The sequence below is a fragment of the Eulemur rufifrons genome, chromosome 16 (assembly GCF_041146395.1).
Source record: "Eulemur rufifrons isolate Redbay chromosome 16, OSU_ERuf_1, whole genome shotgun sequence".
Lineage (NCBI taxonomy): Eukaryota > Metazoa > Chordata > Mammalia > Primates > Lemuridae > Eulemur > Eulemur rufifrons.
The window spans coordinates 2,392,706-2,420,053 of record NC_090998.1 but is presented as its reverse complement, the minus strand read 5'-3'; the positions used below and the strand labels follow the sequence as shown (position 1 = coordinate 2,420,053).

General features: G+C 56.0%; 1 protein-coding gene across 19 annotated transcripts in view; it reads right to left on the bottom strand.

Annotated features, from left to right (window-relative positions):
* Window positions 1-27,348, bottom strand: part of CACNA1C (calcium voltage-gated channel subunit alpha1 C) — a 585,430-nt gene that overhangs the window by 84,608 nt on the left and 473,474 nt on the right. For 10 of the 19 annotated variants that reach the window (XM_069489394.1, XM_069489383.1, XM_069489390.1 and 7 more), the window contains exons 14-22: window positions 19,439-19,646; window positions 18,447-18,567; window positions 16,829-16,943; window positions 16,006-16,126; window positions 15,619-15,688; window positions 11,871-11,873; window positions 8,003-8,132; window positions 5,366-5,495; window positions 4,202-4,261 (exon numbers count right to left, since the gene is read on the bottom strand). In XM_069489394.1, the coding sequence (XP_069345495.1) occupies window positions 4,202-4,261; window positions 5,366-5,495; window positions 8,003-8,132; window positions 11,871-11,873; window positions 15,619-15,688; window positions 16,006-16,126; window positions 16,829-16,943; window positions 18,447-18,567; window positions 19,439-19,646 (958 nt within the window). Of the gene's footprint in view, window positions 1-4,002; window positions 4,063-4,201; window positions 4,262-5,365; window positions 5,496-8,002; window positions 8,133-11,870; window positions 11,874-15,618; window positions 15,689-16,005; window positions 16,127-16,828; window positions 16,944-18,446; window positions 18,568-19,438; window positions 19,647-27,348 lie in introns of all 19 variants that reach the window. The other 9 variants (XM_069489389.1, XM_069489381.1, XM_069489393.1 and 6 more) reach the window with 2 other exon arrangements.

Below are 27,348 nucleotides of genomic sequence, written 5' to 3'. Positions count from 1 at the left end.
CCCAGCTCTGGCCGTGTAAGTGGCTCCTTGCACCCATCGGACCAGGCCAGACTCTTCAATGCTACATTCCAAGCCCTTCCGGATGGGCCCGCTACCCCTGTAACTGTGCACTGCTCCTGCAGGCCCCGTGCTGACGCCGCTGGCTTTCCTTGGGGCACACTTCCCAGCTTCCTGTCCAAGCTCTCTCGTCCTCGGCCAGCCAAGGGCACCAGGCGTCTGGGGAGGGAGGGAGCATGGCCAGCAGGGTGACCAACTGTCCCAGTGTGCCCTGCCTGGATTCAGCCGGCTTTGTCACTGGAAGTCCCCCCATCTTAGACAAACTGGGCACTGGTCACCCTAGTGCCCTGGGAGGAGGTCTACTGACAACGCTGGCGATGAGCCTCCCTCCCCTCCCAGCCTCGGAGGGTGCTGCGGTCCGTGCCGGGCACTCCACACCGAGTCTGCTGTCTGCCCGCAGACCGCACTGGGCCCTGTGTGGTCGGAGGCGCGGCGTGGCGTGGCGTGGTGACCGACAGCACAGGCGCAGGCCAGACAGCCTGGGTTGGAACCCAAACTCTATCACAGTTTATTTGTGTGACCTGGAGCAAGATACTTAACTACTCTGTGCCTCCGTTTCCTCATCTGAAACAGGACAATGGTAACACCCCCATATAGGGTCGTGAGCATCGGTGGAGTAATGACACGTAAACCACTCAGACCCCCACCCTGCGGAGAGCAAGCCCCCTGCCAGCGTAGCTGTCACTAGAGCTTGGAGGTGAATTCTGGGTTCTTCCTGTAGGAGGGCAGTTCTGCTTCCTCATCTATAAAGTGGGGAGGCTCACCCAGGAAACAATAGGAAAGCCCTTTGAAAACTTTTAAAAAGAGAACATGTGAGATGACGATTGTCACAAGGCCCGACCGTTGTTACCTCCCCAGAGCCCAGGATAAAGCCGTGCGCTGTGGGTGCCCAGCAAATAGCCTTTCCAGCCCTGCCCGTTCCGCCGACTTGAATAGGGGCCGGTGGACACCCAGGATGAGGGCCGAGAAAGGCCAGGGCCGTGATGCACCACCCAGAGGGGAACACGTGGTTGAGAGCGGCCCCCGGGTCATCCAGGGTCCAGCTTTTCTCTTTGCAATCAGAGGATGTCCAGGGCAGCGTGTCCACAGAGCCATTGAAAAGCAAACACAGGGGGAAATGGGCAAAAATAGCTCCTGCAACCTAATTCCTTCCATTTATCTCTTGCCTCAGGGGGTCCCAGGGGACTCAGGCACCTGTGTTCTGCAACGGTTTTTAGAAGTGGGTAGGTAATATAAAAAGTTGCAGGGGAATTTAGCCACAGCTCTCTCCTGAAGGCTTGCCGCCCTGGGTCCTCAGAGCAAGCCTGGGACCCGAGACTGGACTTGGGCGGTCCGTAGCGCGTGCTAACCCGGGCGGCCTCTGTGCCTATGGAGGGGCCCACACCTTGTCCAGACACCTCGTTGCCAGTCTTAGGGGAGCCACTGGGTCTGAGCCCTTCTCGCTTGGGTCTTCTGAGGCGACTGCTGAGCCCCAGCAGAGGCTCTGCACGGGGGAAAGCTTGCTTGGGGGGGCGGACCAGTGGGACTCAGGGGGCCACTTTCTGTCCTTTGGTGTTGGGCTCCCATTTTGTCAGGGAACTCTAGAATGAGACCAGCACCTCAGAAAGTGCATGTGTGTGCATACGGGGTGGGGACACGCACCCAGGCCAGGTCAGAGGAAGGGTGGCCGCGGGAGAAAGGGGAAGTGGATGCTGGAAAAATGGGGCATTTACTCAAAAGGCATCTGTGGCCTTCAGGGCATGAGACAAAGCCAGGCTCAGGGATCCAGGGCGCAGTGTCCTCCCTTTGCCCTCTTTTTCTGCTGCCACCCCTGGTCCCAGCTGCCTAGACTCTAGGCCATTACCCAGGAAAGGCCTATTGCTGGGCGATTTCCACCCGAGGACAGGAGAGGAGTGGGACGTAGGCGCGCCAGCCCTCTGAGCCGGAAGGACAGGAAACCGCCGTGTGCAGCCCTGGGCAAGCCCGCCTTTCTCGGCAGCCTCTGGTCACGCACTGTGCCCTGTCTTTTGTAACTTCCACTCATTGGTCCCGATTCTGCCCTCTTCTACATGACAGTCCCATGTGTCATTCAGGCCACACGTCGTGGTCCTACAGGCCTTTTCTTTTTAAGGGCCCAACACCCCTACGTCCTTCAACTGTTCCTTGGACAGCCACCGCTGTCTGTGCCACGGCACGACGCCAGGCCCCTGGCCAGGAAGAGGCCCCCCAGGAAGGAGGCGCAGGGATGGCACCGCGACTGGGGCTTCTGCTCGGAAACACACTGAGCACAGAGGAGAGCAGAAGGGGGGGCAGGTAGACGGCGGTGGGGGGGGGACTTTGCCATGACAACGCTTGCCGAGACCTCATACTTCCGCTTGCTTGGCAAACTTGAAGGAGAAATAGCACCATGGAAATCCACAGGGGAGCTCTGTAGAAGGGTTCTGGGAATTGGGCCTCAGGGTTCTTCTTGTCCTGGGAAAGCACTCTGGGCGTCCGTCGTGTGCCTCCCAGAGTTTGGTGTCGGGAGTCAGAGTGGCTCGCCAGGGAAAGGGGTCTCCCTGTGGTGTGTCTCAGCGCGGCCCCTCTGCGTTCCCTCTCCCCACCTGCAGATCTGCTCTCCGGCGTGAGGGGGGAAATCCGAGCCACGTGCTCTTGGCCAGCTGGACCCAGGAAGGGAAGCTGGGGTCTGGGCAACTGAGCCTCCCGGGGATAAGGACACCGTGGAAGGCACACAGAAACCGCTCTGCTCAGCTTGCACCCAGACGTGGCCAAGCTGTTGTGGACACCACAGGGCTGGCCACGACGTGGGAGTCTCCTTGGCTGGCAGTGGCACGTGGTCAGGCATGGACGTTGGCTTGCTTCGGCCACAGTGATGGGATGACAAGGGAGCTGAACTCCTCGGGAGGGGAGTCCCAGGCTAGTCTCCCAGGAAGAGGGTGCGAAGGCTGAAGCGTGGCTTCAGAGCCTTAACCCTTCTGTTTGGGGTTAGGGTGAAATCTACCCTCTTTCCTTGAGGTCTCAGAACTCATAGCCTGAATCTCGGGTGAACTGGCTTGGCAATGCATTGGTGCGGAGGCTCCAAATTATACCGGAAACACTGAGGGACACTCTCTCTCATCCCAAGGTTGCTCACAGGTAGGCTCTACCTGTTTTGAGGGTAGCAGTGTTGTAGCAGGTCCCTAACCAGAGCCAAGCTGCACCAGCAGTGGGCAGGGCCGGGCCTGCGGCCTGGAGTCTGGGGCTGGGTCTGGGGGTTCCCACTCAGTCCCAGCTGTCCCACACTGTACTTCACTCCCCAGCACAGTTTCCCTCCCCATGCCTTGGGCAAGGGGCACAGTGACAGAGGTGTTCAGCAGGTGAACCAGGGCTCAGCGGTAGCCTCCAGCTGTCTGCTGAAAGCCCTCAGCTGGGAGTCTGGCTCTAGCTCTTGCATTAGGCCCACAATCTCCGTCACGTGGCCCTGACCCCAGCTCAGGCCTGATGTCTGCTGCAAGCACCGGGGAAGGTGCTGGGGGTGGGTGTCCACCGAGCGTAGCCAAAACCATTCTCTGACACCCCAGAGGATCTCCTCCTTTCTGAGGCTGTGTGGCATTTCCTTGGGGCAGGAGGGCAGGAGAGCTCAACATGGGGCCCAGTCTTCAATCGGCCCGAGCTGGTGCGTGCAGACCTGTGTCAGGGCACCGTGGACCACTGCAGTGCCAAATCAGGGACACGATGGCATCAACGTTGGCACAGCCAGCTGCGTGTCCTTTCTAGGCCACGGACGCTTGGTGGTGGCCGGAGGGAGGGACTGTGGTGGGGTCTGAGCCTGGGCAAAGCGCACAGCACAACGTGGGGCACCCTCATTCTCCCAATTTCAGGCTTGGGAGTGAAAAGGAGGGAACGAAAGAAATAGGAGAAAAGACACGGGCAGACGGAGCAGAGACAGACAGAGACAGAGCGGATGCATCACGCAGGGTGCATTACCTTAAGGATAATTTCTAAGGTAAAGATGCCAGTGAAGACATAGTCTGCGTTGCCTAGGATCTGAAAAGTAAGCACAGTTGGATGAGTGGCTCTGAGAGTGAGGCCGGCACCAGCAGGGGCACGTGTGTTAGCAGCAGGCGGCAGAGAGCTGGTGCTGGCGCGAGGGCAGGAAGAGCAGAGAGGGATGGAGGGGCTTTACCTTCAGAGCGATTTCAATGGTGAAAATGGTGGTAAAAACAATATCAAAATAAAACAGAATCTGCAAGACAAAAAGGACCGGGGCAGGAACAGGGTGGGGGAGCAGGATGGGAGTCAGTGGATGTCCCACGGACGGAGGCGGGGCGGGGCGGGGCGAGCGGCAACACAGCCCGGAGCGCGCCGGCCTCCGCAGCCCAGTGGCTGCCCACGAAGGCCCAGGTGGTGAGGGGGCTTCCAGGGTAGGCCCCAGCCGGTACTGGTCTGGGCAGCGTCAGGGTGGAGGCTTAGCTCCTTAATCCAATTTACTTACAAACCCAAACCAGCCCACTAGGATGCTTGTCAGAAGGGCAGAGAACAGGGCTGGTCTTTTGCAGGGAGACGTGAAATGCGTGGGGTGACTGAGCTGGCCAGCTGCCGACGTGGGTCGACATCTCTACTGGGCACGGGAGGAGCATCCTCCAGGTGAGGGCCACCCAGGCTGAGGGCCAGCTCCAGAGTTTCCTGTCTTTTTATATCTCAGGTGAGGGACCAGGCATGGGGCCGACACCTGCCGGCCTCGGTGAGACAGCCCTGGACCGAGCAGGCTCCAGGACCACCCACAGGCTTGGCATGGCATGGCTTTAGATCAGGGGCTCCTCTGCTCATGCCCACCTGGTCAGGATCTGACAAAGTTTTGAGGTTTTAAGGTACAGCAATTCTGAAACTCGTCTTTAACACTGTTCACCAGAGCCTTGGGTGGGTCTCCCAGTTGGGATTTGCTCTCCAGAAGGCCCAAGGCTCTCTCTTTTATGGCAGGTCAGCCTTGTGATCGGCACCGCCCTGCCCACGCTCCCCTCGCGGCAGAGCACACGGGAGCAGGGCGGGAGGCCAGCGGCCGGGCTGCTAAGTGTGTGGGGAACTGGAGCCCGGGCAGCAACCACAGGGCAACGAAAGTCCTGATCGCTGCCGGTTACCGAGCCGGCCTGGGGCATCTGGGCACAAGCTCTCTTACTTGCTTGTGGTCCTAAGGTGGGTTTCTGTCAAGCCCTAGTCCCTTAAAGAAATGTTCCTGGAGCATCTGAGGATGAGATTTGGAGTTGGGTGACTGACTGAACAGCCACGTCAGCAACAGAAGCTGTGGGCCCAGGAGGAAGGGGCGCGGGGCGGGGTAACGGGCCATGCCTACGTGGTTCCTGAAGGAGGTGTGCTGGACAGGGTCCTCGGCGGCCAGGGAGATGCTGCTGAGCAGGATGAAGAAGAGGATCAGGTTGGTGAATATCGTGTCATTGACGATGCGGTGACACTGGAGGCGGAACCTGCACGGGAAGGAGGAGGAGAGACGTCAGGAAAGACCAGGGGAGCCAGACGCCAGCTCCTCCCGTCTGCTGCGAAAGCTGCTTGCTGGTTTGGGGAGTGGCCCTTGAGCCTGACGTCTTACTGCCGCCAGGTCACCGTCATTGCCACCCGCCAACCCACCCGACGCAAGTCTCTCCAGAACTCGGTCTAGAGCACTCTCACAGCCAGTCACCTGTGACATTCTGGAGGGTCACGTCTGAGACCGTTGGGAACCTCTGAATTTCCAAATACTGCTGTGACATTAACAACTGGCTTTTGTTTGGGGACTTGTTTTCCCTATCATCGAACAAACTCACTTCATGAAATCCACTTCCTGTTTCTATGCGTAGGGAACAACGGAGCCACCTGGAGATGGGCCTGCTGAGAGGCCGGCTGAGCGACTGTGCGATAGCTCGAGTGTGCAATTCAGTCCCCACCTCAGCACAGTCAGAAAGGACGATTCATTTGGGCCTCAGGGTGCCCACGGATAGTAGCACAAATGTTAGATTCTCAAATGCCAAGGTAACTTGTACACCGTCTCTTCTCGACAGCGATATGGGAAGGAAAGTATGGGTGCTACTATCATCCTCATTTCACAGATAAAGCACTGAAACCCAGGAAGGAGAGGCTTGCCCAGGCACGCAGCCGTGGTGTGGGCCAGCTGGGGCTTGGCCCGGGCCTCCAGACTCCTCTCCTGGCATCACGGTGGGCCGAACGCTCTGAGAGGCCCTCCCACCGCAGAAGCACCGAGTCTTGGAAAGGACTCTCTCTGCGAAAATTCTGGTTTCATGAGAATTAGGAGAGGTCTGTAAGGATCATCCCCTTCAAACCAGCCAGCCCACCCATGAGTGAGGTCTGTGTGCGGGTGGCCGGGAGGGCAGACCTGCCTGAGGACAGACGCTGACAACAGGCAGTGCTGCCTGGAAACTGCATCTCAAGCCGGGGGTGGGGCGGGGCGGGCAGGGAAGCCTGGAACGTGCAGGCTGAGCTGTCCCCACGACAGGCGACTGGAGGAGCCTCCTGATCCCACTTTGAGTCCGCAGGACTCTCACCAAGATGGAGCATTGCGGTCAAGATGAAAAACCATCATACATGCACACAAGAGGGTAAGGTGAGAATCAGAGGAAACACCAAGTAAGTGATTTAGCCCTCCAGAGATGGTGCATATTGAAAATACTAGGTACAGAATATAAAAAATTCAAAACTGTATTTGAAATAGTCAATAAAATAAAGGACTCGCTCACAACGATGATGAATCAACACCAACTATTGGACACAGACAGATGGATCTGAAAAATCAAGCAACAAATGGAACTGACTGAAAGGAAAACAACATAATGGTCAAGACAAAAATAATGGCTTGCACAGTAATAAGGTTGAGAAGAGAAATGGGAAACTAGAAGGCAGATCTGAAGAAATCGCTGGGAGTGCGGGAGGAGAGGCGAGGCGACAGGTGCAGGCCACGCGCAGAGCCGGGCCAGGCTGCGAGGGTCTGGCTGGGCGTCCTGCTGGGAGGAACAGACAGGCACGGAGAGGCAGCACTTCCAGATTAAGGCTGCCAGTTTTCAAGAATGGAAGAAAAATATAAATCCACAGATCTAGGAAGCATGACACGGTCTAAGCAAAATAAATGGAAAGAAATCCATGCCTCAACGCGTGGTGGTGAATCTGCCCAACGCCAAAGGCGAGGAAGCTAGAAGCAGCTACAGATAAAGGTTAGTTCCTCACGGAGGGACAAGCGTTGGGACGACAGCTGACCCCACAGTGGAATAATGTCCTCCGTGTGCTGAGGGACATGCACTGTCAGTCCACAGTTGTGTAGGCAGCAAAACTGTCTTTCAAGAACAAGAAATGAAAACAATTACAGATACTTATCTGTAGAGGCCAAGTGAACTTACCCTAAAGGAACAAGAGGAACTGCTACAAAATGTATTTTAGGAAGAAAGAAAATGTTGCAGAAGGATAGATCAAGCTGCATGAAAAAACGGTGAATAAATAAAATGCTGAGTTATGTATGTAAATCCAAATGCACACTTTGTATATATGTCATGATGATGATAATAATAAAAATACTAACTGGGTTAAAAATAAAGCTTAGGACTAAAATATTAATTGACAGTATCATGTGAATCAGGAGGAAATGGGAATCAACGTAGCCTAAGGTCCTTCTATTGCATAGGACGAGCTTTACAATATTGCTTACATTTTCTTAAGCTAACAGACTTAGTAATTTATCCAGGTTCATCAGCAAAAGCTGAGAAACAGAGTTTACACATTTCAAGAAGTGAAGAGAAAAATAAACACAGATCTTCTGATTCAGAATCCAGGATACTCTGCCCTAAATCAGCGTCTGTTTATACAAGCTGTGAGGAGTGGGGGAGTCCCAGGCCCCATCCAGGGGTTCGGGTACGATGCGGGCACTTGCTAGGCTTGTGCTGCGGAGAGAGCAGAGCCCACCGTCCCCACCGTCCCCACCGTCCCCGCCCACCTGTTGCTGGGGCTGAAGACGAAGAAGGCGCTGGCTTCTGGCATGGGCACCGCCTTCTCCTTGAGGTGCAGCTCAGACAGTGGTCGTGGGCGGGGGCCGACAGGCATCTCCGGCTCCTCCTCATCCTCTTCTGTAAGGAGAATAGCTCTGTTCTAAACAACTCCACCGCTCCCACCTGTTTTTACCGCTGTGCCTACTTCCAGAGACATCCTCCCCAGCAGAAACCAAGGCATCATTGTGTCTGAACACGTAGGCCACCAACCACGACAGACCTGCTCTGCCCCTGTGGGTGCTGTGGGAGCCCATACCCGTTAGAGAAAGACTCAGCAGGCCGTATGTAGTAAGCTGGGTTTTAAGTAGGGTGACCAACTGGTCCCAGTTGGCCCAGGACTGTCCTGGTTTTAAAACTGAAATTCCCACATCCAGGGGACCCCTCCAGTCCTGGGCAGACTGGGCTGCTTGCTCATCCTTGTTGTAGGGACTAGAAAAGGTGACCAGTGAGACCGGGGCTTTGGCAGGTGTTACTCGTCTATCAGGGCTACAGGTGGGGGGAAGGGTTGGCGTAGTCGGCTTGCAGAATCCCTCGCAAATAACCCCATCCTGGGAAGTTCCAGGAATTTAAAACCAATACATCCCTAATTTCTGAAACTACAAGAAAGTCATGTGCTGTGGAGATGACAGGACAATACTGCTGACCACAACAGGCCCCTCATTCAAAGGTTTAGACACTGATACCAATTAGAGAAGCTCCTTTGTCCCCCGGCCAGTGGCCGCCACTCAGACAGCTTCTTCCTGCTCCTGCGAGCACACGCGCCCGGCAGGAACCACGCACAGCCTGCTCTGGCCAGATGTGTTTAACAGCGTTCAGCAGAGGAAAGGTAACGGCATGGAAGTCACGAGCTGGACTCTCCAGCCAGATGCCTGTATCCACGTCTTGGCTCTGGTTCTTTCTGGCTGTGGGCATTTTATTAGTCTCCGTGTGCCTCAGTTTCTCCATCTAAGGTGGAGCAATAATGATGACAATACAAACAAACCTCGGAAGGGTGCCTGGCACACTGCAACTGCTATATAAGCGATAGCGGCTTTTATTACTATCCCTGCCTGCGGGGAGACTAAGCCCGTGGGTTGGGGCTCAACATCTTTCTCAGCCTCACCCTCATCGGCTCCTGCTGCCTCGCCAACCGTCCACTTGCACCAGACTCTCTGCACACTCGCTGCGCTGGGCTGAATAGTGAGTGTCCCTCCACATTCGCACCCACCTACAACTTCAGAATGTGGCCTTATTTGGAAATAGGGTCTTTGCAGATGTACTCAGTTATGATGAAGTCACACTGGCCCCGAACCTAATGACTGTTGTCCTTGTAAGGAGAGACTCAGGCTCGCGGAGCACATGCAGGGAGGAGACAGAGGCAGAGACTGGAGCGATGCAGCAACAAGCACAGGACTGAGGCAACCACAGCAGCCGTGAGGCCAGTGAGGATTCCTCCCTGGAGCCTTCCAGAAGGAGCAGGGCCCTGCAGACACCTTGATTAGGGACTTCTGGCCTCCAGAACAGTGGGAGACACACTTCTGTTGTTTTAAGCTGCGCAGCGTGGGGTCATCTGTTACACCCGGAAGCTAACCTCGAGCCCCCCTGCTTGGACTGCCTTTGGCCCTTTCCTCGGCCCTTTCCTCGCGCTCCCCCTCCCCGCTGGGACTGCCCTTCCCTCCCTCTCTGCAGAGCTCACAAGCACCACCTCTGCAGCGGCCCCCTTCACCCAGCTTCCCTGAGTCCCGGGGCTCCAGGGAATGACCTTCCCGTGAGTTCCAGCAGCACGCCGGCCCCCAGTGCCATGGATGCCTGATCCTGGGTGCATCTGTCCCCTCCACGTGCTCAGGCCCTGAAGGGAGAAACCATGCCTGGCGCACAGGAGCCCTTATTTTTTGGTGATAATTAAAGTTCCACATCCTCCATGAGGAAGGGGATTTTGCAAAAGATGAGGGTCAGGTGGAGACGAATCTGGCTGGAGAAAGATAGTTACGGGGGGCTCATCTGACGGCCCTGGCCGCGCTTCTCTGCACTCTCTACCCTGGTAAAAAGGAAGCCAGGTGGTGCAGGGAAAGGGGTCTAGCACGGGAAGTGGCTCCTTACCAAACACGAAGCGTTTAGGGACCCAAGGCTCCTAAACCAGCAGAATGTGGCATCAATCAGAGCCTTCCCGGGGCAGTTAGGGGTGACCAGCAAGGTCACGTCTCAGCAGAAGGGGGGCACGGGCGAAAGACCGCGGACAGGCCAAAAGTTGGAGGGTTTTTGACACCCAACCCTTGTATGCAAAAGGAAAGTCTTCTACTTAAAGTAGAATAAGTAAAACCAGAGTTCACCTAAGTCATGATATTTATAAGTGAAACTGAATTGAGAAGGATCTCAGATTTCTGCCTAGGTGATTGTATTCTTTTCAGTGTGCTCGACATGCCCCAACACTTTCTTACTATGATAGTTTGATAACAGGTAATTTTATGCTTGTTGTAACCACTTGTGTGTGCAGAGAACCGTATTTCTAGCTTTGTGCTGTTCTTTCTCCTGCGCTCGCTCGCCCCCCGTTCAGGAAGTCCTGCCCTGGTTTCCATCCCGGGAGGAGCGAGATAGCTGGTCCGCTCAGACGCACCAGCTCAATCGCAGGCTAACGCTCAGGAGGAGACGATTCCTGAAGCACAGCTCAAATGTGTGAGGCAGCAGCAGTTTGTCAGCGTGCGCGGCTCAGCGTGCACGGCTCAGCGTGCATACGGATGAGGAGGGCTGACGGTCAGGCAAGGAGGGTAAAGCTCACGGTTGGCAGAGGAACCACCTGGACTCCGACTCCCAAGGCGGTGCCGTCCGTGGGAGCTTTGTCCTCTCATGTCTGGTCCTGGAGGTGGGGAGGAGCGTGGGGAGGGCGGGACGGCCGCGCGGTGGGCAGGGCAGGTGGGAGCACCCACAAGCAGCCCTAGTGCCCCCACTGGGTGCTTGGCGGCCCTTGCCCCTCCTATGTGACGCCCACTCTCACCGCTGTGATTTTGCTCCTGGCCAACTAAAACAAAAACGTTATTTGTAAACATCTAGTATCTACAGGGCCCTGAGCTTGAGGTTGGGAACACAAAGCCGTGATTCTCGTCCTCAGAGAGCGCAGCCTTTCTAGCGAGGTGCGCCAAGTCCACCAGCAGCTGAGAGGGGACGCATGCTGGCCAGGCCCGGCACCCAGGGCCCTGCCGCGGGAGCAAGGAGCAGGCGGGGGACGCGGTCTCTGCACTGGGGATCTCTTCTTACCGGCTCGAGGTCACCCTGCATTCCTCTTTCTCCCCCAGCATCCAAGCTGTTAATAAATCCCACTGGCCCTACCTGCAGGTGAACCCCAAGCCCGACCACTTCTCCCCATCTCCACACCACGGCCCTGGCCCAGCTGCCATCGTCTCTGCCTGGACACTGCATGGGTCCCCCGGCCACCCTGGGTCTGCTCTGGACCACCTACCGCCCTTCGCTCACACGGCAGCCAAACCGAGTCTTTGAAAGGGGAAGTCGGACATCAGATGGTGGCTCTCCACACGGTGCACCAGACCCAGCCTGTGGTGTGGCCTCCGAGGCCCTGTCCCTTCAACCCTGCCCGGCTCCAGCTCGTCCCTCGGTTCCCTCTGCCGCACGCACGGCAGCCCTCTCGGGCCCACACAGCCCCTCAGGGTCTGCACTCAGCCCCTCCACCTGAGAGCGCCTCGCTCTGACGCCAGTCTTGTTCCTCTGACTCCCTCAGCTTTCAGCCCAGCGTCGCGTCCTCAGAGAAGCCTGGACGGGCACAGATCAGGGCGGCCTGTCCTCTAGCCCTCCGCACCACGGCCCTCGGTGGTGTCACCTTCACACCGCCTGATGCGACCTTTGTGGCTGGCTGCTTCCTGCCTGTGTCCCCATGGCCATGCCGGCTCCAGGAGGGCAGAGGGCTTCTGCGTCTGCCCACGGCTGTGTCCCTGGGGCCTGGTGCAGTGCCCGGCACACAAGAGGTGCTTCATGAGTAGTTAATGACTATCGCCAAGGTCTCTCCCAACTCCAGTGTCTATGGCAGTCGTACAGTCCTGATATAGCTGCTTCCACCTCTTCAGCTCCCCGATTCAAAGCCCAGTGGAGACCACGCCCCTCCACGAAGCCTCCCCAGCCTCCGCCACGCCTCTTGGCTCCCCTCCTCCTCGGACCCTGGCAGCCATCAGAGCCTCCCCCAGAATGGTTGGTGCTGTGCCACTCACTGTCTGGTGTCACTGTTTTTTATGTGTGCTTCTTAACTTTAAGTCCTTAGTGGCTATTACGAACATCTGTATGCTCATGCAAATACATTAATAAACTAAATAAAAGCAGAATTAGCTGCCACTTCTCTGGGCACTGTTTGTTTCTCCCTGGTGAGCTGAGGTCTGTCTGCTATGAGGGTGTGCCAGCCTGGGCGGCTAAGTCAGCTGGTGAGCGTCTGAGGTCAGGCAGACAGGGAAGGACCCCAGGGCCAGCACTGGCTTCCCGGCTGCTTCGTGCGACTCAGAAACAGGCTCCTGCTCTGGGTGCCCACGGCCACGCCAGGGCCAGCACACTGCAGGCTGGCGTCCACTCCGCCACGCACCTTTGGGAGCAGGCAGAGGGCAGAGGGTGAGCCCAGGAGGGGCGACCTTGTGCTCCCTGGTGTCAGCCCTCCTCTCTAGGGTCTGGCTGGGGCAGAGCAGGAGGAAGGCTCGCCAGGGCTGCCCGGCAAGGGGCATCGTGGGAACTGGGCACCGCAGCCCCGCTGCCCAGAAGGGACGGGTCGGGAGGACAACGGTAGATCAGGCTCTGCGCCTTTCTCAGTTAAGAAGGAAGAGAGGCAGCTGGGAGTGAGAGATCGGCCAGATGGAGACGACAGCCAAGTGCCCTGCAGAGGGGTCTTTGGGAACTGATGCTCCTTACTCTGACGCCAGTCTTGTTCCTCTAAATCCCTCAGCTTTCAGCCCAAATGTTGTGTCCTCAGAGAAGCCTGGACTGACCACACACCAGACAGTGAGTGGCACAGCACCGACCATTCTGGGAGGCTCTGATGGCTGCCAGGGTCCAAGGATGCGGGGAGCCAAGAGGTGTGGTGGAGGCTGGGGAGGCTTCCTGGAGGAGGGTGGTCTTGATTGGGCTTTGAATCGGGGAGTTGAAGAGGCTGTAGCAATTATTTCAGGGGCAGGCAGGGGAGGGAGGAGCGGGCAGGGCAGGGAGAGCTGGGAGGCACAGGTTGACTTAGCCTCTGGGGGTGCGGGATGTACAGGGCCACCAGCTTTAAGAGCGGCTATCCTGGGGCCTCCTGGTGAGAAAATGGAAACTGGGATGGTGAGCGAATGGGACCACAGGGGCTGGCTTCAAAGGCCTGAGTGGGGGATGGCAAAGGCAGGACAGCCTCAATTAGCCACAGACCAGAGGTCTCACTGCAAAGGTACAAAGATGTACGGGACCAAGGGAAACAAAGGCCGGGTCTGGAGGAGCCTAGAGAATCCAGGAAGGGACATATGCTAAAAAATCTATGGAATCCTGAGGACCCCGCAGAGTGTGGGCGGAGCCTTTCAGGTGGACAGATCAGCATCCCGGGGCTCCTCGGAGCCCTGGACAGCTACGTGCCGGGCCAACAGGGAGGCACTTCTAGGGTGGCTGACATGGTGACAATATCCTCATTAGTCCTTTTTTTCCTTGACAGTCTCTTCTTTGATTTCATTAGTTCAACAAAGTAGAGAACAGCCGGGAGTGTAATACGGAGAATAACAGAATAGTAGATGCAAGAGGCGTGTCTGGCCCAGACCACGCAGAACAGACAGGCATGAGCTGGACTGCTGCTGGGTGCCCGTGTGGAGAGACCCGCAAACCCTGCTCTCCTGCTGTGTGCGGGAGGAGGCATCCCAGGGACTGGCCTGCGTGGGACAGACTTTTTGCAGAGCCCAGAGGGATCTGTTTTATTAAACTTAACACGTACACAGAGTGGAGAGAGTCCTATAGTGAACCTCCATTTACCCAGCTTTGACAACTCTTTTTTGGAGACAGGGTCTCACTCTGTTTCCCTGGCTCAAGCAATCCTCCTGCCTCAGCCTCCCGAGTAGCTGGAACTACAGGCACAGCCACCACACCCGGTTAATTTTTCTATTTTTAGTAGAGACAGTCTAGCTCTTGCTCAGGCTGGTCTCGAACTCCTGGCTTCAGGTGATCCTCCCACCTTGGCCTCCCAGAGTGCTGGGATTAGAGGTGTGAGCCATTGTGCCCTGCAGTCGACAACTTTTGACATTTTGCTGATCTTGTTTCATTTATCTTCTCTGCCCTCATTTTTTTGTTGTTGGAGTATTTCAAAAGCAACTTTTAAACATTTTAGACTCAATCCATAAACACTTCAGCTTTTAAAAACAGAACTACAAAATATTATTATACCAATAAGACTAACACAAATTACTTAAAATCATTTAACTCCCAGTTCATCTTCAGTTTTCCTCAATTACCTTGAAAATGTCATTTTAAAGTTTATTGTTCAGAATCAAGACAACATCCTCCCATTGTATTTGGGTGATATTTCTAGTAAGTCTTTGAAATTCTGTAAGTTTCCCCCAAGAAGGGTTTTTAAGACTTCAAAAGTCTTAAAGCTCCTCCCATTGGAAACACCCTTCCTGCTCTTTCCACCCGCGCCCCAGGAAACCGCATCCTCTTTTCCTCGCAGGAGGAGGGGGCTGAGGATGAGGATGGTGTGACCACGGGGAACCTGCTTCCCAAGGACCGCAGAAGAGCCCACTAGCGTCCTTGCAGATCTAGCAGAGAATCAGTAGAGGGAAAGTGACTGCAAAGCCTTGCTTTGCTCATGAGTGTAGAAGGTTCTCAGCCACCTAACTTGGTTACCAACCCAAATATAGCCTAACCTACACAGAGAGGGCCACGTCGGTAAAACCAGCGGTCCCTGATGGCATGTTATTGCCTTCAAGCTTGAAGTTGGTGATGGTATCTGCAATTCTAGGTCAGAGAAGGCAAGCCCAGGGCGTGTGCAGGGCATGGGATTTCAGGAAACAAGGGAAGTGACTTCTGGGGGGAGGACCTCTGACATTAGAATGCTTTAAAAGGAGCCTGCCTGCCGATTTACGTAGCGGACAGAAGCACAAGGCGGAGTCGGGAAGAGCTCTTTTTGTAATGAGAGGCCTGAAAGCATTTTCTAAAGCAACAAGTGGGCCATCTGTGTTGGCAGCTGTCCCTGCACTTGGTACTGCCTCCTGCACAGGGGCCAGGCAGGCTTGGGACTCGCTGCTATTGTTAAGTGAGCATAATGCTGCGACACATGCTGAACTAATACATTATACAAGTTAATAATGATTTCACACGTGATATAATCAAACCTTAAATGTATACAGAACCCAGCTTGCAAAGGACATGGAAGCATTGCTCAGACGTGCTCTTACCATGAGGAGACCAGAAGCAAAGCTGTCACCCAGATGATAACTGGTAATGCTTCAATGTAGAGACAGCAGACATTTCCCGGTGTCAAACGACACTGGAGCCACCTGTCCCTAATCTATGCTACTCCCATATGGCTTTAGAATCCAGATCTCCACCCCCAGCTCCCAATCTCAGAGTCAGGCGGTGGGGCTGGTACCTGCAGTTTCTGGGTTGGGGTAGGGGCTCTTATCCTCATTTTCACTGGGCTGGAGGTCGTCCATGTTGATCTGCGCAGCCAAGAGGGGAAGGAGGAAGAATCCAGTTAGGCATGTTCCACAGTCTGAGGCTTGGAGAAGCCTTTACATTGCATTACAGCCAGGGGCTGAGCTCAAGAATGTGTCCTTGTCACTTTGCATGTCCCCTTCCAGACATCAGCAGAAGCCTGAGATGGCACTGGTCTGCCCTCTCTGCACCCCGCCCCACCCCCCCCGTCACCCCCAGGGGCTTCTCCCACAGGGGGTCTTTCCTTCCCTCCCCCTGTCCACAGGGGCTGGCCTGGGACGGCTGCGACCTCCCTCCCTCTGCACTGGCCCCCAGCTCTCACCTTGGTGGCGGGCGGAGACTCTCCGTCAGCCGTGATGGATTTCAGCTCAATCTTCTCCTCCTTGGCTTCCTCTACCACCGGCTGCTCCACCATCTCTAGTTTCTTCTCTGGGCTGGCAGTCCTGGCCGGCCAGCAGGAGACAAACAGAAACGAGTGTTTACTGGAGTCACGGGGAACAGTGCAGAAGGCCACTGCCCTGTGGTCTGCTGGGGGCCAGCGGGGGCAGATTCCCTGGGACTGCGTGTGCAGCCATCACAGGTGCGGGGGGCTGCACTCCACCTGACCTGTCTGCACTCCACCAGCCTCTTGCAGCTTCTCAGCCACCCCAGGCCCCAAATCAGAGGAGGGTGATGGGTCTCATCTAGGACTGGTTCCTGGGGGAACCCTGCTAGGTACCCAGCAGATGCACAGCCTGGGACTGTCCTGTCTAGACAGTGATGGGTACGATGCAGGGCCCAGTCTGGCCTTCTTAGCACCGAGAGGAGCTGTAGCAGCAAGAAGGTAACACTCTGCGAGCTGGGCTGAGCCTCGCCTCCCAGCGGCTGCCCTTGTCCTCCCCGACCCTGTTCTCCCACCACCCACCATGGCTTCTCTTCTCAAAAGAGAGCCCCTCAACTTCCTACACAAGTGGGGAGCACAGCACACTGCAGAGACTGTGACTCACAGTGGTCCCGAGGAAGCAATGCCTCTCGAGCAGGAGAGAGGCCCGACCTAGCAGGGAGCCTGCGGGGGTGAGCGTCCACGCCTCTCTTTACTGCCAGTGGAAATGACAGTCCAGAGTGGGGACCCTGGGGCCCTGGACAGGGCAAGCTTAGCGGGTTACCTGGCCAGCTTCTTCCTCTCCTTCTCTTCTTCCTCTTCCTTTTGGGCAGATGTGAGGCTCTCAGCATCAGCCAGGTTGTCCACAGCAATGGCCAAGAACACGTTCAGTAGGATATCTGTTTGTGTCCATTCTTAAAGAAAACGACCCTTGGCCTTGGGGTTTTGGTGGGCAGAGGCACAGGGAAGGTGTGGGACAGGCAGGCAGAGCTCCCCAGCAGAGGGAGCTCTGGGGTGGCCACCTGGAGGGGCCCAGGCTGTCCCTTGCTTCGGTGTCACCCTGCTAGCTACCTGGAGCTCTCTGAAGGGTGGAGACTGGTGGCGGCAAGCCCTGCCTCGCTCTCTAATTGCTGAGTTTCATTTCTGGTGTCCCGCTGAGACACCTGGCTGTAACTGACATTATAGACAGCACTGTCTCTAGCAGGATGCAGAGGGCTCCTGAGAGCGGCTCATCGTAATGGGCGCTGAGGCGGCGGCCTGCTGTCCCTGCCAACTCCTGCCGTGAACCATACACACAAGACCCTGGGCGGGTCTGGCCAGGCCAGCAGAGCTCGGGAATTCCTAACTGAAGCAGCCACTTGCCTGTTTCTCCCTGCCCTGCCTCCCCCTCCCCCACACAAACGCGCGGGTCAGACAACTGTGGGCTGGAAGAAAGCACAGGGGTCTTCCAGTTTGCCAAGCTGGCTCCAGCCCCCAGCGCCCGAAATCCGTACCATCCCCACACAGATGGAGCACAGGCCCAGGTGGGGGCTGCTTCTGGGCACCTGCCCCTGGGTCCCGAGCTGGGCAAGGGGCTTTGTACACATCATCCCATTAAGACTCCCAGTGCCCCCTTAAGTAGCAGGTAGTATTGTTCCAGTACTGCTTTCTACAGACCCTCCAACGTGCAGGAGGTCGCCCAGCTGGTAAAAGGTGAAGCCTAGTCTGTAGGCGCCGATGGTGGCGTTTTCTGCACTACCTTAGCTGGGACCTGAGCCCGAGTCTTGGCCCAGAGCTCTTCCTATGTCTCCACCGGCTCTGGGTGCAGCTCTCACGGGCCTGTGAGCAGGGCAAGGGGAGAAGCACCCGTGGCTTGTGACCCCAGAAACCCACCTGTGGCCGGGATAGGGAAAGGTCTGCCCAGCCCTGCCTGTGACTAGAGCCCTGGGGGCAGCATCAGAGAGAGGGCTGCCGACCAGAAAGCAGGGAGGAGGGTCGAAGGTCATTTGGAGGCTGACGCTCACCCTCCTCCTCTGAGCACCCTACCTCTAAGCAGAGGCACGGCCCGGGGAGCCCGCCCAGGTGCGTCCGTGAGTGGCTGCACCAGCCACACGCCAGGGGGCGTCCCTCACCTAGATTACAACAAGAACACGCCTCTGGGAGTCCTGCTCCGTCGTAGCCCTGAACGGTTCTGGAAGGTGGACCTCACCCACCCCAGAGCTGGGGCTTCCGCCCAGACCCGCCTCCGCCGCCAGTGTTCTAGGCTGGGCCCTGCTCCTCCCCGGCGGCCTGCGGGGGCTGGCGGGGGGCGGGGGCTGTGGCGGGCAGCTGGGCAGCCCCGGCAGGACCCGGGACACACACAGGGCACTGTGCTGCAGGTGGGGGCGGGGCAGCGGGGGTGGGGAGGCAGCTGCAAAGGATACAATTTCCACAGATGAAGAGGATGATGAAGTAAATACAGACTAACATCCCTGGAAAAGAGGGGCCGCCATAAGCCATGATCCCATCATACATCACCGAATTCCAGTCCTCCCCGGTCAGGATCTGAATGACACATTCCCACCAATAAGGGACACAGCGTTAGACCAACAGCAAACCCCAAAACCACCCTGCCCTGCCCACTATGTTCACAAAAATGTCCAAAATCTCTTTTGCGTCTTTCCCTTCTCCTGGCCCCCAATTCTCCTCCCCAGGGGCTCTGAGCTATTGACCTGGGTGAGTTTGAGCCCGTCCTTAAACAAAAATGCACGGCCATTGGCAAGGTATTGTTTGGGGGGTGACCGAAGGGCCTGCTGCCTCCCACGTGTGTGCGTGACTGCAGTGAGCCCGTCCTCAGGGGCGGGGCTGCATCGGAGCCTGTCACGGCGGACGTGCTCGCAGAGACAGTGACCTGTGCGCAGCACCAGCGCTCTGTGAACTTTAGTCACCAGGGCGCCATCTTGAAGATTTTGGCAACATGCTCATATTCACTTTTATCTATAAATCTACTTATCTACTTTCAGACTTAAATACATTTTTACTTTAACTTTTCCCTAAGTCAAAATATCTGTGAAATCACAAATTTGATGGGCCAGTTACATTTTTTCAATGGGCAAGCATGGTGGGTGGGAAAGACAATGCGTCATGACCCCCACCCCCAGACCCCCGATGAGTGCAGTCTGCTTTGCTTTGTTTATATTTTGGACTTTCATGGCTAAGAAAGCATTCTGAACGCTCAGAGTTTCCCCCCAACGTCCGCCCGGCAGTGGCATTCCATGGGGCATGGGGTGGGGGAGGCTACAGAAAGACTCTCCTGGGAGGGGCCCTCCAGGGCTGACCTCGGCTGGCCTTGGCTGCCCAGTGAAGGGTGCAGCTTCCCACCCCTGCCCTGCACGACCTCCCTCCAGTGTGAGCCCCAGCAGAGAAGAGTCCATACCTGAAATACAGTGAGGAGGGACTGGGGGAAGTTGTCAAATGTGCTTCTGCGGGTCTGCATCTCGTCAAAGTTGAACTTCCCTCCAAAGAGCTGCATCCCCAGGAGCGAGAAGATGATGATGAAGAGGAAGAGGAGAAGGAGCAGGGAGGCAATGGAGCGCACGGAGTTGAGCAAGGACGCCACCAGGTTGCTCAAGGAGTTCCAGTACCTGCGAGCCAAGGGGAGGAGGTCAGCACCTCCTGGACCTTCCGTCCCTGCCCCGCTCCCTCGCCCACCGCCCGCTGCCGGCGCGCAGGTGGATATCCACGCCCCGCTGCCGTCCCCTTCCTGGGGCGGGTGCTGGTGAGGTGTGAACTGGGCCGCTAAGCTCCCTCAGGTCCCAGAGTCAGCGGCGTGGGACGGGGAAGGCAGGGCCAGTGGTTGAAGCCCAGGTGCCAACCGAGCTCTGCCGGCTGCCGCCGTTCGTGCTTTTGAACACGCCACTGAGCTTCCCTGCTGCCTGCATCCCTGTCTGGGAGGTGGAGACCACGGTGGCACATGCTGCATTAGGTTACTGGGAGGATTACATGCGATAACCTAACCTGCCCAAGGCCCCAGTATAGTGCCTGACACACGGCTGATAAAGGCTAGCAGTCACTGTTGTCACCATTGGTCTTCAAATAGGGAAAAAAACCAAAACATTTTTATTTTCAAGAATGCCGTCTGAGCCCAGCCTGGGCGGCAGTGGCCAGCAGAAGCATGAGTTAGGTCACTCATGGGCTGCCCAAGAATTGGTTTCTAAAAGGCCTTTCCTCTGGAAATTCTGATTCAGTAGCCATAGTTTGGGACCCTGATATCTGTGATTTGAACCAGCGTCCCGCAGGATTCTGGCCAGTGGCGAGTCTGGGAGAGCCCGGGCTATAGCAAGCCGGGGCTCCACCGGGAGCTGAGCGGGGGCTCTGTGCGGAGCGGGGGCTCTGCCCTGAGCAACGCAGGCCTTCGCTGGATCGTGGGGAAGAGTCCCCGGGCCCCTCTCCCTGCAAATACAGAGGCCCTTCATCGCAGCCTGGGGGACCCACTTTTCTTGGGAAAGTGGGAGAGGCAATGGCTGCTGGATGCGGCTTGGGCATCCGTGCAAGGGTCTGCTCAGCGTCGGGAGGCGCCCTGCACGGAAAGGGCGACGGCCCCAGGTAGCAGCCGCAGCCCCCTCTGGCCCGCCTGCCCACGGGTCACGTCGGGGGGCTCCCCGCTCATCATCGGTCCACACAGTGGATCGCTGCTGCTGCTCTAGTGAACGGCCCATGTCTCTCCAGAGAAGGGGTCTCTATCAAGTGACAGAAGCAGCTGGGCTGGCAGTGTGGATGGTGACATGACCGTCTTCCCAACCCGTCCTCTCACACGCCCTTCTCCTTCACAGCCCAGCCCTTCCCCTCTTCTATTCTGCCTGCCAGCCACATCCTGTTTGAAGAACATTGGCATGCATTTATTTGTATCTGTTGTAGAAATGCTCTTAAGCGTATTTCACTTGTGAAAATAGGCTCTAAGTTTTAGAGGGCAGAGCCCAGAGGTTTCTCCCTCCAGCTTCCCCAGTCTTTGTCCGCAAGTAAATTCTGTATGACCCTGTATGTGAGCCAGGCTGCCCGGGGCCCCGTGGGCTGGAGGCTGTAGTGACCGCTCGGCAGGACGGTAACCTCCCTGAGGGCGGAGCACCCTCTCCTCCCACACGGACAGCAGCGTTGCCAAGCCTGCCGGGCCCAACACCGCGTGGGAGTGTTATCATTTCCTAAATCCTGATTCCCTCGTCCCAGCCCGGAACCATGAAGTCCTGGTGTCTGGCGCTGGGGCTTGGTGGCCCTCACGCAGCCAGCCCAACACTTGCCGTAGCTGGGAGTTAGGGACCAGTAGCTTCAGAGTATATTTATCGTGAGACTCTCCGGCTGTGTCAGCGGGAGAGTGTCTGCATGTGCACTGAAGTCACAGATCCCCCTAGAGAGCCCTGTGTGCTTAATTGTCACGGAATGTTCTGGAAAAGTCTCCATGGCCATGGAAGGCTGCAGCCTTAGTTTTCATGAGGTAAACCGCCACAAGGGACCAGTAACTCAAACCAGGCGTATGACTGAGATTCAGATACGTCTGACAGCCCCGGGGATCCCAGCAGGAGCCAGATAAGGAGGCCCCAACTCCAGAGAGAAAGTCACCATAAGTGGGACAAACTCTGGCAGAACGGCCCAGATGGGGACAGAGATGGAAGGTGAGGTGACAAGGACATCTCCTGACGGAGGAGCCCCCGGGGCGCCTGGGCTTACGGGGAAGAGGAGGCTGTGGCAGGTAAACCAATCGAGTCATCTGGGAGGAGAAGACTCTTCCGGAAAGGCTGTGCACGGAGCTGTGTGGCAGCCGCGTGGTCGAGGGGCCACCAGTGGGGCCGAGCATGTGATCAAAGTGCCTGCCCAGGCCCCTGCCTCCCTCGGCGGGCATCCAGGGCAAGTCTGGGCTTCCCTTAGTCAATCGGGTGGCAGCCCACAACGACCAGACTGTGGGATGACAGAACTCCTGTCCCCCACCTGCCACCTTCCCCATCTCAGCCAGTGAGAACCGTAGTTTGTGGCTTAAGCTCAAATCCTCAGAGCACTCCTCTCTCTCACACCCCACATCAGCAAATCCTGCAGCTCCATCTTCAAACCCATCCTGAATCTGGCCATGTCCATCACCTCCCTCACCCGGCCCAGGCCACCGGCCTCTCTCGCCCTCACTGGCTGCCCTGCCTGGACTCTGGCTCCCTGTGGCCGCTCTCCACACCACAGCAGGAGGTCCTGCCATGATGGAAGCCACACCAAGCCTCTAGCCTACTTAAGCCCTTTGGTCACTGCGCCTCCTCCTCAGGGCAGAAGCCTGAGTCCTCACAAAGGCCTGCAGACCCTGCAGAATCCAGCCCCACTGCTCCAGGCAGCGGGCTACACACCCCCTGCCTTGTCCTCTCGGGCCTCCTCACCGTCTCTCGAGCTTCCAGAGCTCTCCGCTGGGCGCTGGGGTCCTGCTGCGTGGGCTGTCCCGCAGACACCGCAGACGCACACAGCTCGGCCTCGGCCCCTTCAGGCCTTGGCCCACATGATGCCCGGCTAGGGGGGTCCTCCCCCACCACCTCTCCACCCCCTCACCTTACTTCTTCCTAGATATCGGCTGAGACAAAGAATTTAAGAAGACCCCAAAGACAATCACAGCAACAACAAACATTAATAAAAGGAACTTGATTAAATTAAAAAGCTGCTACATAGCCAAGGAAACAACAGAGCCAATAGACAACCAACAGAATGGGAGAAAATATTCGCATGCTATACATCAGATAAAGGGTTAATAACCAGAATCTACAAAGAACTCAAGCAAATTGGCAAGAAAAAAATCAAACAACCCCATTAAAAAGTGGGCAAAATACATGAACAGAAGCTTTTCAAAAGAAGATAGACTAATGGCCAATAAACATATGAAAAAATGCTCAATGTCACTAATCATCAGGGAAATGAACATCAAAACCACAATGAGATATCACCTAACCCCAGTGAGCACGGCTTTTATCAGAAAGCCCCAAAACAATAGATGCTGGCGTGGACGCGGGGAGATAGGAACACTAATACCCTGTTGGGGGGACTGCAAACTAGTGCAACCTCTATGGAAAGTAGTATCGAGATTCCTCAAGGAACTAAAAGTAGACCTACCATTTGATCCAGCAATCCCACTACTGTGAATTCACCCAAAGGAAAAAAGTCATTCTATCAAAAAGATACTCGAATGTTTACTGCAGCTAATTCGCCATCGCAAAGATGTGGAATCAACACAAGTGCCCATCAATTCATGCGTGGATTAATAAAATGTGGCATATGTACACCATGGAGCACTACTCAGCCATAAAAAAATGAATTAATACCTTTTGCAACAATCTGGATGGAACAGGAGACCATTCTCCTAAGTATTGCAAGAATGGGAAAACAAACCACATGTACTCACTATTAAATTGGAACTAACCGATCAGCACTCAAGTGCACAGATGGAAGTAAAACTCAACAGAAATTGTGCAGGTGGGAGGCGGGCGGAGGGGATGGGTGAAATCACACCTAACGGGTACAACGTACACTATCTGGGTGATGGGCACACTTACAACTTAGACTCAAGCAATACAACAGCAATCCATGTAACCAAAACACTGACACCTCCATAACATGCTGAAATAAAAAAAAAAGACAAATGCAGATGCTGGTTGTTTGTGCTGTTTGTCTTCAACCTATTGTTGCTTCCCATTCACCATGGGCAGGGGTGGGCTGGGGCCCATGGCTGGCCTGCCACCTGTCCCCTCTGTGCCTCGGGAGCAGGCTCAAGAGGGCAGAGCTGGAGCAGGGCCTGGCAGCATGAGGGGCCACCCCGAACGTGCGCATGAGTGGGGAGGTGCTATGGACTCTCCAGGAGACTGGACTGAGGAGCTGCCGAAATGATGGGGTGGCCAGCAGGGTCCAGAGGAGAAGAGTGGGCTTCTGAGCCTAGTGTGGCCATCACAGGGTCCAGGGTGGGGGTGTCATCTTCACTGAACAGAAGAGATTTGTAGGTGTCCGGTGGCAGCCTTGGAGGTGGTATGGTGACATGAAATGGCTGTCAGTCTCTCGTCATTACTGTCACCTGACTCTCCCTGGCTGACACTGCTACCGCCTGAAGACGGCTGGTCGCCTCCTGTCCCAGAGCCGCCCCGCTCCTCAGGGAGATTCGCGAGTGGCAAACTGGGGGGCTAATGGCACATTAGCAATCAACGGAGGCTTTTCTCCTAATTGATCAACAATATGAAATACGCACGCTCACACCCCCAAAAAGAAAGAGCTTTGGAGGGAAGTGAGCAGCATCAGAGCACAGTGTTTAAGGTCTTCTGGCTGCAGACATCACAGAGCAACGGAGAAAGCAAAGCGGCTTCTCTGCACAACAACGCACGCTCCCCACGCACACGCACGCTCGCGCTCAGCATCGGGGCGCAGCGCCGGGAGCACCCCACACTGCACCGTCAGCCTTCCGATAACCTCTCCTTCCCATTCTCCTGCCCCGTGGGATCATTCTCTCCAAAGTGTGCGTTTCTGCCCACCGTGCCCCATCCAACCCGCCCAGATCACTGTTTTCTCTTGAAAGTTCAGCGCATGTGAGAGTTTGCACCTGGCCGAGTTCTTTGTTATCCCAGTTCTCACTCCCCGCCCCCGCCTTCCCTTAAGTTCCCTCTCTTGCTGACCTCGCTCCGCTTTGTTACCTCGTCCCTCTGCCTCTCTGGGTCAAGTTGCCACCATCTATTCAGGGACACTTTCATCTCCATTTGTTTTCCCTTGTCTAAGTCTGTCCCCGGGCTTGGGGCTTTGTGGAATTCTTCCTCCTCTTCTAAAACAGAAAGTGACCTGAGCCTTCCTTGAACTGGGGCATTTCATCTCATGAACTTCTTGCTTCAAAGGGCTCAGCCCGGCTCCTTTGTCTTTATCCTGGTGCAGAGCCGAGCCTCGAGCTTGCTATAAATAAGAGATCTTCAAATAACAGCACCGATCGCTTTCAGACACTTCGCAGATGCCGCGCCCCGCTCCTCTGTGCTCCAGAGAGAGTCACAACTAAAATTATGCCTGCCCTGACTGTTCTTGTCCTGAAGGGTAAAAAAAAAAAATCTCTTAGTTTTGGTGGCAAGTGATCTATTGTTGGAAGAGTATTTATAAAGCAAGTTCCATGCGGAAAATCTGTGCACAGGGCTTTGGGGGCAACAGGGCGAGGAGGATGAGGCCCAGGTGAGACGACCTGGGGGAGCAGGTGGGATCACTCAGGGGTGAGCTCTGCCTCACCTCGCCTCTGCCTGGGCCAGCCACAGGGACACAAGGGGAAGGTGTCCTCGGACCAGAGCTTCGGTAGAGCTGAGCCCTGGTCCCTCAAGACACAAGGGAGCCTGGAAGGCTGAGTGTGACGAGAGGCTGAGCTGGCATCCGAGGGGCCAGGTGGCGCCACACAGAATTCTAGATTATCTTGGTCAAGGCCTGGGACGGCCTGGGGCCCACGGCCTCATCTGCTGGGTCAGTTGCTGCTGGCACCTGGCCCTGCCCCTCCATTCTAGCAGGGCTGGGAAGCACATGTTATGTTTTCACTTTCGAGTCAAACCCTGGCTTGGCTATTAAGTTTGAAGGTCTTATCTCCCCTGTTTGTGTCAGATGCCTTGGTCACCCTGAGAACAGAACTTGCACAGGGAGTCGGACCTGGTCAGCCGGCAAGGTCTGGCCTGAACCTTGGGGTGGCCTTAGCAAGGTGCTCCTCTGAGCTTCTGGACCACGGGGCTGCTCAGTGTCACCCACTTGGCCCCACAACCACATACGCGTCAGGTTAGGGAGGGAGCACCCTCACCTGCCTCGTCCTAGTCCCCAGTAGGTGATATCAGTCCACCACCGCCCCAGAGAAGGGCCACCCTCATGCTGACAGCCCATCTGCGGCTCCGAGGTCTGAGCTGCCTTCTCCACAGGCCCTTGCCCGGACCTGGCACACGCCACACAGACCTCTTTAATAATGGCCCTTAATGAGCTCAAGCCACCATGCAGGGGCGAGGAACCTGTAGCCTCAAGGCCACATGGGTCCCTCCAGATCCCCAGGTGTGGCCCCTCGACCAAATCCAAACTTCACAGAACAACTCCCTTTATTAAAGGAATTTGTTCTGTAAAATTTGGATTCAGTCAGAAGGCCGCACTCAAGGATCCAGAAGGCCACATGTGGCCTCAAGGCTACAGGTTCCCCACCTCTGCCAGGGGCCCCAGAAGAGTGGGCGGGTGAAGGTGCTGGGAAGCGCCGGGGAGGGGTGGGGCGGAGGGCGCGGATCTGATGCCATGCAGACTCTGGTGGAGAAAGGAGACGCTCAGAGCCTGGAGGATGTGCAGAAGGCTCTCACCTGGGGCTTGGTGGAGCCCACACGTGGTCACGATGCACAAGTCAATGTCTCTGTGCCCACCAGCCCTAGCTCTCGTTTCAGGGACGGAGCAGCAGGGAAGGACAGCAGAAGTACAGAGGGGACAAAGGTGTGAGAGGGAACATGGCAAGTGCTGCAGGGACTTCGTGGTGTTTGAAAACCAACTGTATCAAAAATGAGATCCAATTATTCAACTGGAGTCACACCCAGATTTCACCCTTCTAAAGGAAGCCTTTCTTCCTCCATGGCATGCTACAACAGGCTGGGCTGCCAAGGAGCAGACAGACCAGGTATGAGTCTTGGCAACAGTTAGAGCCCCATGAACACAGGGCCTGATCCACCATCAGGCTGGAAGGCCCACCATCACATGTAATGTACTCAAAGGTGATGACGATTCTGGCCGTGTGCGCCTCTCTATGCGCGGGGGCAGCAATCTCTCTTTCTTATTGTGCAACCTCCCACTCATGGCACCATGAATACTCAGCAATCGAGTGACTTACAGTCTACTACCAGGTTCCTGGTCCCTTTTCCTTCATGAGACGCATAGGGTGGACGGCATTCGTACACACAAGACACTCCCTAGGTGTTCTCAGATTTTGACAAAACACAAAGAGGTAACTACGCTAATAATTCGTTTTCATCATAATGATGTACCCAAGACTTCTGCTCCCTTCAGGCACCCTGGGTGAGCTGTCAGTCCACCTTGTTCTAGACCATTCATAAAAGCATTTGGGAATGCCAGTGACCAGGAGTGATGATGTTACAAGGACGATATTAAATTTATTTTACCTTATTTTAAGAAATCTTTCACAGACTTAGGTATTTTGGCTCCTAGTAATAATAAATTACTTGGCATACGCTGTTCAGCTGCTCTGGACATATCAATGTCTCGTGACCTCGTAGCTGAGAACCACTGATGTAGATCAGCACTGCCGAATCTTGGACATGGGCCCTGGGTAGGGAAGGGCAGCTGGGAATTACT